Genomic DNA, 13,989 nt, shown 5'->3' with positions numbered 1-13,989 from the left:
CCCCCGGACCCCGGACCCGACGCCACCTACCTGTCAATCCGGTAAGTCGAAGCTCGAAGTCTTGGGCCCGGCCGGGCCCGGCCCGTTCAGCCTCCCTCTCCTTTCTTTCTCTCTCTCTCTCTCTCCCTTCTCTCTCTCTCTCTTCCCCCCTTCTCTTCCCCCCTCCCCTCCCCTCCCTCCCTTCTCTCCCCCCTCCCCTCCCTCCTCCTACCTCTCCTCCCCCCTCCCCTCCCTCCTTTCTCACCCCCCCTCCCCTCCCTCCCTTCTCACCCCCCCTCCCTTCTCACCCCTCCCTCCCTTCTCACCCCCCCTCCCTTCTCACTCCCCTCCCCTCCCTCCCTTCTCACCCCCCCTCCCCTCCCTCCCTTCTCACCCCCCTCCCCTCCCTCCCTTGTCACCCCCCTCCCCCCACCCCCTCTTCCCCCCCACCCCCTCTTCCCCCCCACCCCCTCTTCCCCCCACCCCCTCTTCCCCCCCACCCCCTCTTCCCCTCACCCCCTCTTCCCCCCACCCCCTCTTCCCCCCCCACCCCCTCTTCCCCCCCACCCCCTCTTCCCCCCACCCCCTCTTCCCTCCCCACCCCTCTCCCCCACTACACCCCCTCTCCCCCACTCCGCCACCCCTCCTCCCCTCCCCTCCCCATCCTCCCCCTCCCCTCCACCCCTCGCTGTCAGAAACACAGACACTGACAGACAGAGAGTGAGAGACACACACAGACAGACAGACAGAGAGATAGAGACACTGACAGAGACACACTTGGGGGGGGGCCGTCCCAGCACGCTGTTGGAGGACTCCCGGTGCTGCAGCCAGTAAGTAGAAAATGTTTTATTTATTGATTTTTTTTTTTAAATTATTTTTTATTAATTTTTTTTGATGGATTTATTGGTTGATTTATTGATGTATTTATCATTTATTATTGATGACTCTTTTTATAAAATTGAAGTGTTTAATGTTTGTAAACTTCCCTTTAAACCACCCCCCTCCCCCCACCACCATTCCCTACGCCTGATTTGTAACCTACGCCTGATTTTCTAAAGTGTAGACAAGGTATTTTCGAGCGGTACAAAAATCTTCACTTACTCCATTCTAAGTTAGTTTGGAGTAAGTTTTCACTGCCAAAACTTTGAAAACAGGCGTAAGTGGCCGGACACGCCCCCTTTTGAAAAAAAAATTCTATTCCAAAGTGAAACTGTTCTAACTGACTAGAACTGAAGCAAACTAAATGCCGAGAATTTGAATTTCTAAGATACTCCATTCTACACCAGTTGCTACAAAAAATTAGGAGCAACTGAGGCCGAAACTTGGGCCCAAGATAACAATATAATAATATAACAATAGTTAAACTCTAATTAACTCCAGAAGCTACTTAGACACGTTTCTTTTTTTTATTCGATCCTGGGATGTGGGCATCGCTTGCAAGGCCAGTGTTTATTGCCCATCCCTCATTGCCCTTGAGAAGGTGGCGGTGAGCCGCCTTCTTGAACTGCTGCAGTCCATGTGGTGAAGGTACTCCCACTGTGCGGTTAGGGAGGGAGTTCCAGGATTTTGATCAGCAACTATGAAGGAACGACCGATATATTTCTAAGTCAGGATGGTGTGTTACTTGGAGGGGAACGTGGAGGTGGTGGTGTTCCCATGCGCCTGCTGCCCTTGTCCTTCTAGGTGGTAGAGGTCACGGGTTTGGGAGGTGCTGCTGAAGTGCATCTGGTAGATGGTGTACACTGCCCCACGCTATGTCATTGGCACACACGACATAGCTGAGCAGTAGCCTTTAAGGGAAGTAGCCAGTTTATCAGCTAAAATTAGAACTGTCAGTCACGAGGAATCCAGATTACCCATGAGCAATGCCACAGGGGGATCAGTTTGTATTATATATTTCTCAAAATTACAAAGCGCCAAATGAAGAATTTATGAAGTGAATTTTTAGTCCATTTCTCATTTACAGTATACTCTGGAGATACTTTTTATCTCTTGAATGGATAGTTGAAGAAAACAATATGAATATGTAATTGAACTCTTAAAGATATTAAAAAAAGGCAATGAGACATTGCTTATAATGGCAGATGAGCTGTGTAAATAATCATTATAATAGTTCTAGTTTATGTCCAATTAAAAAAAAAAACTGTTTTTACTTGGTTTCATCCAGCCTACTTATATTTTTTGAATACAATTCAAAAGCATTTTGAAATTTCATTTTGCAAAATGCCTGGAAAATTCCTTTGCCTCACACCCAGTCACTGTCAGAAAGTTATGACTGGGTTTAATAACTAATGTAATCATTCTCAAATAAAAATGAACATAAAGACATTTCCAAAGCTGGTGTCCAAGTGATAAATCATTGGGAATAGGTGTCGCTGCAGGAGACAGTGTGCAGCAGCAAGCCAGAACTATTTGTCATTTTCCCCTCCCTTCCTCTTTCGTCCAATGGTCTCCTCTCACCTTCTCCTCAATGCACTGATCGCTTGTCAGGCTGCAGTTGTATGGGCTCAATTCATTCCCCAGTGTCTTGCACAGGTGAACCACCTTCTTGTACAATTCTGCCCAGTCACAAGCACGGTCACAAGCAAGCCGGAACCAATCTACAGCTTACGTGTATCCATTTGTACATCTCAGAGGGGTTGCTAGCTGGCGGGCAGAAGCAGGAACCCCTTTGATTTTCTCTGTTCTAACCAAGGCGTGCTGAGTCCCACGATTTCACCCTCATCATTGCCCTGGCTAACTTACTGCAGAATGGGATTATCATCATCATCATAGGCAGTCGCTCAGAATCGAGGAAGACTTGCTTCCACTCCTGAAGTGAGTTCTGTCGTGTCCTTACACCTTACTATAGAATCACACGAGGCATGTAATGCAGACAAGGTCACTACGTGACCTGAAACTTTATTCCCAGGACCAAGAAGTGCTAACCCTGCGTGGGACCTCCCTTTATATACCTGGATGACTAGGTGAGAAGTGTCTCCCACAAGTTCACCCCTGTGGTCAAGGTGTACATTACTCAGGTGTATACATTGTACAGTGTTGTTACATAAAGGTTACAGTTATGTGAAGGTTACAAACATGATATCACCTCCCCCCAACGTCTTTGGGTCAAAGATTGAGTCTTTCAGGCGGTCGACGCTCTCTCGTGGAGCGCCGCAGTTGGGGCTCTGATGGTTGGGCCTTGGCATGCATCTCTGTCGCCTGAGGTGATTCCAGCCTGTCCAGGCTGGCCGCAGGGACTGTGCATGCTGGTGAATGTCCTTGTTACTTGTTCACTGGCAGTGGTGTGGGTGACATCTCATGATCTTCCTCAGGTTCCTCAGTGTCCATGCTGAATCTTTTCTTTACTTGGTTCAGATGTTTGCAGCATATCTGCCCATTGTTAAGTCTGACCACTATGACCCTATTCCCCTCTTTGCCAATTACAGTACTCTCAAGCCACTTGAGTCCCAAAGCATGATTGAGAACAAATACAGGGTCTTCGATTTCTATGCATCTCCCCGCTGAGTTGCAATCATGGCACTCGATTTGGGACTGGCGCTTACCCTCAACAATGTCTGACAGGTCTGGGTGAATGAGGGACAGCCTAGTTTTAAGCGTGCGTTTCATGAGTAGTTTCGCAGGCGGAACTCCCGTGAGCGAATGCGGGTGGGACCTATAGGCCAGCAGGAGGCGCGATAGGCGGTACTGAAGGGAGGGTCCTTGAGTCTGGAGCATGCCCTGTTTTATGATTTGAACCGCACGTTCCGCTTGGCCATTGGAAGCTGGCTTGAACGGTGCTGTCCTGACGTGTTTGATACCATTACCCGACATAAACTCCTGGAATTCATAGCTAGTGAAACACGGGACATTATCGCTAACCAGGATGTCCGGCAAGCCGTGGGTCGCAAAGACTGTACGCAGATTCTCCACAGTGGTGGATGTCATGCTCGAATTCAATATGATGCACTCGATCCAATTCGAGTATGCATCGACAATAATCAGGAACATTTTTCTCATGAACGGGTCCGCGTAGTCTATGTGAATACGTGACCATGGCCTGGTGGGCCAGGGCCACGGGCTGAGTGGGGCCTCCCTGGGGGCATTTCCCAGCTGAGAACACGTCGTGCACCTGCGAACCCAGTGTTCCAGGTCTGAGTCAATTCCCGGCCACCATACATGTGACCGGGCAATGGCCTTCATTAGCACGATGCCTGGGTGCTCGCTGTGGAGTTCCCTGATGAATGCTTCCCTCCCTTCTGGGGCATGACTATCCGGCTACCCCATAGCAGGCAGTCGGCTTGGATGGAGAGCTCGTCCATCCGTCTGTGAAACAGCCTGACCTCCATGGGACACGCTCCATGTGTGGGCGCCCAATCCCCAGTCAGGACACATTTCTTTATCAGGAATAGGAGGAGATCTCTGTTGGTCCAGATTTTGATCTGGTGGGCTGTGATGGGGGAGCCTGCGGTGTCGAAAACCTCAATGGCCATGACCATCTCCGCGCTTTGTTCCGACGCCCCCTCGGTGGTCGCCAGTGGGAGCCTGCTGAGCGCGTCATCGCAATTTTCGGTGCCTGGCCGGTGCCATATGGTGTAGTCATACGCAGCCAGCATGAGGGCCCACCGCTGTATGCGAGATGACGCATTGGCATTGAGAGCCTTGCTGTCAGACAGCAGGGATGTTAACGGTTTGTGATCCGTTTCTAACTCAAACCTTCTGCCGAAAAAGTACTGGTGCATCTTTTTCACCCCATAGACACATGCGAGAGCTTCTTTTTCAACCATCCCATATCCACGTTCTGCCTGGGAGAGCGACCTGGAGGCATAAGCCACAGGTTGGAGTTGGCCCTCATCATTACTCTGCTGCAACATGCACCCAACCCCATAGGATGATGCATCACACGTTAAAACCAGTTTCTTACAGGGGTTGTAGAAGGTCAACAGCTTGTTGGAACAAAGCAGATTCCACGCCCGATTGAAAGCCCGTTCTTGACATTCGTCCCAAAACCATTCACAACCCTTATGCAGGAGCACGTGCAGCGGCTCCAACAATGTGCTTAAGTTCGGCAGAAATTTCCCAAAGTAGTTCAATAGTCCCAGAAATGACTGCAACTCCGATGTGTTGCCAGGCCTGGGCGCACGACAGATCGCCTCCGTTTTGAATTCGGTAGGCCGGATCCCGTCTGCAGTAACCCTCCTGCCCAAAAACTCGACCTCTGGGGCCAAAAACACACACGTGGACTTCTTTAGTCGCAAGCCTACCCGGTCCAGTTGGCATAGCACCTCCTCCAGTTTGTAGAGGTGTTCCTCAGTGTCTCGACCCATGATAAGGATGTCATCTTGCAATACGATTGTTCCAGGGATGGATTTAAACAAGCTTTCCATGTTCCTCTGGAAGATAGCGGCCGCTGACCGAATGCCAAATGGACACCTGTTGTAAACGAATAGCCCCTTGTGCGTAGTGATGGTGGTCAGAAGCTTGGATTCTTCAGCCAGTTCCTGAGTCATATAGGCCAAAGTCAGGTCGAACTTAGTGAACAGCTTGCCACCTGTCAGCGTGGCAAAAAGATCCTCCGCTCTCAGAAGCGCGTATTGGTCTTGTAGTGACACTCGGTTGATAGTGGGCATGTAGTCACCACAAATCCTGACCGAGCCATCCGCTTTAAGGACAGGAATGATGGAGCTTGCCCAGTCACTGAATTCAACAGGTGAAATTATGCCCTTTATTAGTAGCCTGTCCAACTCATTCTCAATTCTCTCACACATCACATACGGCACGGCTCTGGCTTTGTGGTGCACTGGTCTGGCATCCGGGGTGATGCGTATCAATACTTTGGTGCCATTAAAGGTCCCGACATCTGGTTGAAAAAGTGGCTCGAATTTCTGTAGGACCTGTGAGCATGAACTTCGCTCCACAGATGAAATGTCATGCACATCCCCCCACTTCCAGTTCATCTCGGCTAGCCAGCTCCTCCCCAAGAGCACGGGACCATTCCCCGGGACAATCCAGAGTGGCAGCCGGTTCTCCGATCCATTGTGTGTGACCACCAAGTTTGCACTGCCTAGTACTGGGATGATCTCTCTGGTGTACGTCCGTAGCTGCGTGTCAATGCGTTCCAGTTTGGGCCTGTTAGCTTTGAGTGGCCATAGTTTTTCAAATTGTTGGGCACTCATAAGTGACTGGCTGGCTCCTGTGTCCAGCTCCATGCAAACCGGGATGCCATTTAATAGAACTTTCATCATCATAGGTGGAGTTTTGGTGTACGAGCTGTGGACGTCTGCCACATGAACCCGCTGGACTTCAGTGTCCATAGCTTTGCCCCAAGCATCACCCTGCCTTGCAGACCCCTCGTCTGGTTCCTCTGCCTCGTAAACTAGCCTCGCTACGGGCTTTCTGCACATTCTGGCCAGATGTCTACTGAAGTTACAGTTTCTACAGATAAATTTCTGAAACCTACAGGTTTTCGCAGCATGTCTGGCACTGCACCTCCAGCATGAGCTGAGATTGTTATGAACAAAGGAACTGTTAATAGGAATTCCTCTCTGATTGTCTCTTTGATTATTCCTGAGCACTCTGTTGCTGAGTGTCAATGGTCTCATCCCCGGACGCATTGTCCCTTGTGATGGCGTGAATTGCCGATCCCCCTGCCATTGTCTCTGTTGCTGGCCCACCCTAGAGCCTGTTAGTGCCTGGGTGGTGTCGAATTGCCCTTGCCTGCCTGCGGGGTTCTGTGTCTCGTTTACAATGTTAACTCCCTGGTCCACGTTGGAAGCAGGGCTGCGCGTGTAAATTATCTTGGTCCTCTCTTCCCCTGCCATGAAGGCCTGAGCTATCAGCGTTGCCCTTTCCAAAGTCAAGTCCTTGGTCTCAATAAGCTTCCTGAAAATCCCGGCAGGACCAATGCCCTCAATGAAGAAATCCCTTAACATCTCCCCCCTGCAGGCATCTGTGAACTTACACGCTGGCTATACACCGAAGGTCCGCAACGAAGGCCGATATGCTTTGTTCCTCCTGATGCCGGTGTGTATAGAACCGATGCCGGGCCATGTGTATACTGCTCGCCGGTTTGAGGTGCTCACCGATCAGAGTGCTGAGCTCTTCAAAGGACTTGTCCGCCGGCTTCTCGGGTGTGAGCAGGTCTTTCATCAGCGCGTACGTCTTGGATCCACAGCTGGTCAGTAGATGTGCCCTCTGTTTGCCAGCCGCTTCCTCTCCCAGCCAGTCCTTCATGACAAAGCTCTGCTGGAACTTCTCAACAAAATCGTCCCAGTCCTCACCAACACAATACCGTTCCTCTGTGCTACCGGTGGCCATCCTCGTGGGTCGTTGATTCCCATTTCTCGTTGTCAAATGTAGTGTTCTTACACCTTACTATAGAATCACACGAGGCATGTACTGCAGACAAGGTCACTACATGACCTAAACCTTTATTCCCAGGACTAAGAAGTGCTGATCCTGCGTGGGACCTCCCTTTATATACCTGGATGACCAGGTGAGGAGTGTCTTCCACAAGTTCACCCCCTGTGGTCAAGGTGTGCATTATTCAGATGTATACATTGTACAGTGTTGTTACATAAAGGTTACAGTTATGTGAAGGTTACAAACATGACAAGTTCTTTGGTGGCTGAACAGTCCAACACGAGAGCCAAAGACCCTGTCACAGGTGAGACAGACATTTGTCGAGGGAAGGGTTGGGTGGGACTGGTTTGCTGCACGCTCCTTCCACTGCCTATGCTTGGCCTCTTCATGCTTTCGGCGCTGAGATTCAAAGAGCTCAACGCCCTCCCGGATGCACTTTCTCCACCTCAGGCGATCTTCGGCCAGAGACTCCCAGGTGTCAGTAGTGATGTCGCACTTTATCAAGGAGGCTTTGAGGGTGTCCTTGTAACATTTCCACTGCCCACCTTTGGCTCATTTGCCATGAAGGAGCTCCGCATAGAGCATTTGCTTAGGGAGTCTCATGTCTGGCATGCGAACTATGTGGCCTGCCCAGCGAAGCTGATCAAGTATGGTCAGTGCTTCAATGCTGGGGATGTTAGCCTGGACGAGGACACTGATGTTGGTGCGCCTTTCCTCCCAGGGGATTTGCAGGATCTTGCGGAGACATCATTGGTGATAGTTCTCCAGCGACTTGAGGTGGAACTGGCCTACTCTATATGGCTCAGCAATTCACTCACTTTAACAATCTGAGCTGTCGGTAGGGCGGCGGGGGAGGTGAAATGTACCACCTCGGACTTTAGTGATTATACTCTTTATATTTTTTGTAATAATAAAAGATTTGGTTTATGTTTGTGGATAATGAATAAATATATTTATACCTTTTATTTTTCAACCTTGTAATCACGTCATTTAACTTTGAAAGGACTCGGAAACTAAATCACTTCCAAACTACAGTGAGACCTGTATGATGCTACCATAATAGAATAGGCCAGTTGTTTAAACGCACAAACTGTATGCATGTTTTTTTTGCACTACGCATTTCCATAAACTAGTGAAAAAATACCGTTTTATGTATTTCCTTCTTGTCCTGGAGTGGGACTTGAACCCACAACTTTCTGACTCAGAGCTGAGAGTTTTACTATTGAGCCACAGTAGACATCACAATAACTTTAATGATATGCGCATAAATGAAACAGTTGTAACATATTTTAGAAAGAAAGACCTGCATTTATATAGCATCTTTTGCAACCACCGGACATCTCAAAGCACTTTACAGCTAATTATGTACTTTTGGAGTGCAGTCACTGTTGTAATGTGGGAAACTTGGCAGCCAATTTGCACACAGCAAGCTCCCACAAACAAAATGTGATAATGGCCAGATAATCTGTTTTTGGTATGTTGATTCAGTGATAAACATTGGCTGGGAAACCAGGGATAACTCCTCTGCTATTCTTCAAAATGGTGGCCATAGGATCTTTCATGTTCACCTGAGAGAACCGACGGGGCCTTGGTTTAACGTCTCATCCGAAAGACAGCACTTCCGACAGTGCGGCACTCCCTCAATACTGTACTGGAATATCAGCCTAGATTTTTCTGCTCAGTCTCTGGAGTGGGACATGAACCCACAACCTTCTGGCTCAGAGGCGAGGGTGCTACCCACTGAGCCAGTTGTAGTACATCAAGAATATGTCACTAAAGGAGTTTCATGGGCATCTGTTTTGGATCCTCTTCTTTATACCCTTCACAAACAGTTGGGCTTAATGGCCTGTTTCTGTGGTATAGTTTCTATGCAACATGCCAAGACTTAAACTTGACATCTCCAGTATTTTAGTGTTGGAATCTTTTGAGAATTACAATCACAATACAAACTGGTTACAACGCACTGGAGAACACAACAGCTTCCTAATTGCACGGATTTGTTAAGGGAAAGTCGTGTCTGACTAACTTGATTGAATTTTTTGAGGAGGTAACAAGGAGGGTCAATGAGGGTAGTGCATTTGATGTAGAGTATATGGATTTCAGCAAGGATTTTGATAAGGTCCCACATGGCAGACTGGTCACAAAAGTAAAAGCCCATGGGATCCAGGGTAAAGTGGCAAGTTGGATCCAAAATTGGCTCAAAGGCAGGAAACAGAGGGTAATGGTTGATGGGTGTTTTTGTGACTGGGAGGCTTTTTCCATTGGGCTTTTTCCGCAGGGCTTAGTACTGGGTCCCTTGCTTTTTGTGGTATACATCAATGATCTAGACTTGAATATCGAGGATATGATTCAGAAGTTTGCAGATGATACTAATATCGGTTGTGTGGTTGATAATGAAGAAAGCTATAGACAGATGGAAGATATCAATGAACTGGTCAGGTGGGCAGAACAGTGGCAAATGGAATTTAATCCGGAGAAGTATGAAGTAATGCATTTGGGTAGGGCTAACAAGGAAAGGGGATACACATTAAATGGTAGGACACTGAGAGGTGTAGGGGAACAAAAGGACCTGGGAGTGCATGTCCACAGATCCCTGAAGGTAGCAGGCCAGGTAGATAAGGTGGTTAAGAAGGCATACGGAATGCTTGCCTTTATTAGCTGAGAATACAAGACCAGGGGGGTTATGCTTGAACTGTATAAAACACTGGTTAGGCCACAGCATTCCGTATGCCTTCTTAACCACCTTATCTACCTGGCCTGAATTACAGGAAGGATGTGATTACACTGGAAAGGGTACAGAGGAGATTTACGAGGATGTTGTCGGGAGTGGAGAATCTTAGCTATGAAGACAGATTGGATAGGCTGGGTTTGTTTTCATTGGATCAGAGGAGGCTGCGGGGAGGCCTCATTGAGGTATATAAAATTACGAGGGGCCTAGATATACTCGATAAAAAAGGCCTATTTCCCTCAACAGAGGGGTCAATAACCAGGGGGCGTAAATTTAAAGTAATTGGTAGAAGGTTTAGAGGGGATTTGAGGGAAAATTTCTTCATGCAGAGGGTTGTGGGGGTCTGGAACTCACTGCATGAAAGCATGGTAGAGGCAGAAACCCTCACCATATTTAAAAAGTACTTTGATATGCACTTGAAGCGCTGTAACCTACAGGGCTACGAACCTGGAGTTGGAAAGTGGGATTAGGCTGGATAGCCTCTTGTTAGCCGGCATGGACATGATGGGCCAAAATGGCCTCTTCTGTGCTGTAAATTTCGATGATTCCAATTGTGAAACAGCTAGGCAGAGGCAGAATAGAATGGTATTTCCATTAAAGTATCAATAATGTAGAAAATTGCCAGATGTGAGGTTTTATACCTGATTTGAAGCAACGTTAAAATACAAATACTGCTCAGCACTGGTTTTTGCTTCCAGATGGCGAATTGCCAAGAATCAATATTTTTTCTTTTTTTAATATTCGAACTGAGATGCCAGAGATGAAATTATAAATGTAAAGCTTTCCTCTTGTTGCAGAAACTCGACATATTGCATGAAGGTAACAATGTCCTTGACTGTGGCGGAAAACGACTCAGGACTTTGCTACAACAGCATGATCAGAAATCTGGAGAAAGCTGAAATTACTAAAAGCAAAGAGCTCTTCTGCCCGGATATTGAAGACTTCATCACAGCAAACCAAGATCTTGACATTGTTTGGTACAAGGTAATTATGACACTTTTTGAAAAAATATATAAGCCCAGTTGGTGCAACTTAGCTGATTATTGAAGCAAAGAATTGTCTTGACACCACATGCTTTTAATAAAAAAACGATGTCATCTGCATATTATTAAAAATCTGCCATAAGGTGCATATTTCATGTTCACATACCTTACTTCCTGTTGACATGATTTCCGTTTGTACTTTAGTGTCACAAATTACTATTTTACATTTCTGTGACAAAACTATAGAAGAACTCCACGAGGCTGAGTACTGTGAGCTAAACTTAGTGTGACCTTAGTCGTCTTTATTATAACTCCAGAGTGCCTGAACAACATGGCAGCCAACCTTTTATTCTGGCCCTGCACGTGTGTGCACGTGACCATTAGGACTCCAACAGTCGCGCCCTCTGGTGGCAAGTATTACATAGTTACATACATAACACTAACCATTCAATTTTTGCTGTTTTAGCTGTCAGGATATTGCAGGCTTCAGCTGTTAGGTGGCTCTAGGAAGCAAGTTTTGAAGTCTCTCTCCCAACCCCGCCACCATCTTGTATGTAAAAATAAAACTTGGGAACGTAGGAACAGGAGTGGGCCATTCAGCCCCGTGAGCCTGTTCCGCCATTCAATTAGGCGACTAGCGTAGATGCATTTAAGGGGAAGCTGGATCAGTACACGAGGGAGGAAAACAATAGATGGATGTATTGATAGAGTGAGATGAAGAGGGATGGAAGGGAGGAAAGAATAGGAGGATATATTGATGGGATTAGGTGACGTAGGTGAGGAGCTTGTTGGGTGGAATGGCCTGGTTCTGTGCTGTAAATACTATAAGGTCGAAATTGCCCCTTTTCATAAGGGCAGTGACCGCCACAAAGAATCAACGCTTGGTCTGCGTGGAAGGGCTGCCATTTTGTATATTGCTCTCCTTCAGTTTTGGACCGCCCCACCTGTCTTCTCGTCGTGTCCAGCACGTTCTAACCCCTTACCGACCAGCTCGATCCCCTTTTGGAAACTGCCCTGCGGGAAATTGCTCCATGCGGAAATTTCCCCGCGGGAGTGGCGTCGCCGCTGGCCAGTGCCACTGACAGCTTTTTATGTCAGTACCCTTTTTGTGGCTGGTCAGCACGGCCGCGCTTAAAGACGAGGTTGCGCTACTGGCGACTCCATTTTATTTTTTATTTTCGGGTTGGGGCGAAACCCTCCGCGGTGGCCCAATGTTTGGCACTGAAGTGATTGCAGAGTTCGCAGCGGCCCTCCCTTTTAACTGAAGGGGAGGGACGTTGTGACGTGTCAGCGCGATGACACTCCGCCCCACCTCCACTTCCACCCCTCTCCCACACCAACACCGCTCCGACCGGAAACATAAACCAGAGAGCTGAAAATCGCCAGAATGTCCGCCCCGTGCATTGGAGCAGACGGAGCACCTCAAGAACAGTAGGAGCACCCTGTTTCAAGCGGAAGACAATTTCGGCCCCAATGTAATCCTGCTCTGTAAATTAGATCATGGTTGATTTGTACCTTAACATAAACTCACCCTGGGCAACCTCGTGGGCAATTTTTTTCAGTACATCAAAAATATGTCATTCAAGGAGTTTCATGGGAATCTGCTTTGGGTCCTCTTATTTACATTGTTCATGAACAATATAGAAACAGTCGCTGCGATAATTTACTGACCTTACTAAGCTGTGGGAATGATTAAGTACACAGCACAGAGGAGATAGAAAGTTTTCCAATAGTCTTGAAGAAATGACGTACATGGGCCAAGGATTTTAGTGTGGAGGCATACAATAATGCATCGCGTCATGGGAACCTGAGTTTTGTAAATGAAATGGAAAGAAGTGAAAAGACGAAAGATTTGGGTGTGATCTTCAATCATTTACTAAGAGTTTCCGGGCAACGTGAGGCTGCAAAGAAGGCAGATTGTCTCTTCAGGATATTCGGGACTTATAGCTCTAAATTCTAAGGATAGATGAAAGAAACCAATCAACAAAAGAAGATTGAGAGACAACCTGATTGAACACTGCATGATGAAAAGAACGAATATTAAGTATGCATGTTTTTCACTTCAGTTGTGCTTGCAAGAGTGGAGGATTGAGATTCAATATAATCACACTTCATACAAAGCCAGTGATTTGTAGGAATCGCATTTACTCACAGCGATTGATCTGTGGAAAGATCGTCCATCAGAGTTAACCCATGTTCCTTTAAAAAAATAAGAACATAAGAACATAAGAACAAAAGAATTAGGAACAGGAGTAGGCCATCTCGCCCCTCGAGCCTGCTCCGCCATTCAACAAAATCATGGCTGATCTGGCCGTGGACTCAGCTCCACTTACCCGCCCGCTCCCCATAACCCTTAATTCCCTTATTGGTTAAAAATCTATCTATCTGTGATTTGAATACATTCAATGAGCTAGCCTCAACTGCTTCCTTGGGCAGAGAATTCCACAGATTCACAACTCTCTGGGAGAAGAAATTCCTTCTCAACTCGGTTTTAAATTGGCTCCCCCATAGTTTGAGGCTGTGCCCCCTAGTTCTAGTCTTCCCGACCAGTGGAAACAACCTCTCTGCCTCTATCTTGTCTATCCCTTTCATTATTTTAAATGTTTCTATAAGATCACCCCTCATCCTTCTGAACTCCAACGAGTAAAGACCCAGTCTACTCAATTTATCATCATAAGGTAACCCTCTCATCTCTGGAATCAGCCTAGTGAATCGTCTCTGTACCCCCTCCAAAGCTAGTATATCCTTCCTTAAGTAAGGTGACCAAAACTGCACGCAGTACTCCAGGTGCGGCCGCACTAATACCCGATACAGTTGCAGTAGGACCTCCCTGCTTTTGTACTCCATCCCTCTCGCAATGAAGGCCAACATTCCATTTTCCTTCCTGATTAGCTGCTGCACCTGCAAACTAACTTTTTGGGATTCATGCACAAGGACCCCCAGGTCCCTCTGCACCAC

At 47.4% G+C, this 13,989-nt stretch overlaps 1 protein-coding gene across 1 annotated transcript in view; it reads left to right on the top strand.

Annotated features, from left to right (window-relative positions):
• il1rapl2 (interleukin 1 receptor accessory protein-like 2) overlaps window positions 1-13,989 on the top strand; it is a 704,017-nt gene that overhangs the window by 131,873 nt on the left and 558,155 nt on the right. The window contains exon 4 of the mRNA XM_070883960.1: window positions 10,846-11,032. Within this exon, the coding sequence (XP_070740061.1) occupies window positions 10,846-11,032 (187 nt within the window). The remainder of the gene's footprint in view (window positions 1-10,845; window positions 11,033-13,989) is intronic.

The sequence above is a fragment of the Pristiophorus japonicus genome, chromosome 6 (assembly GCF_044704955.1).
Source record: "Pristiophorus japonicus isolate sPriJap1 chromosome 6, sPriJap1.hap1, whole genome shotgun sequence".
Classification (NCBI taxonomy): domain Eukaryota; kingdom Metazoa; phylum Chordata; class Chondrichthyes; family Pristiophoridae; genus Pristiophorus; species Pristiophorus japonicus.
Note: the sequence above shows the minus strand (reverse complement) of the source record. Positions and strands in the feature narration are given on the sequence as shown.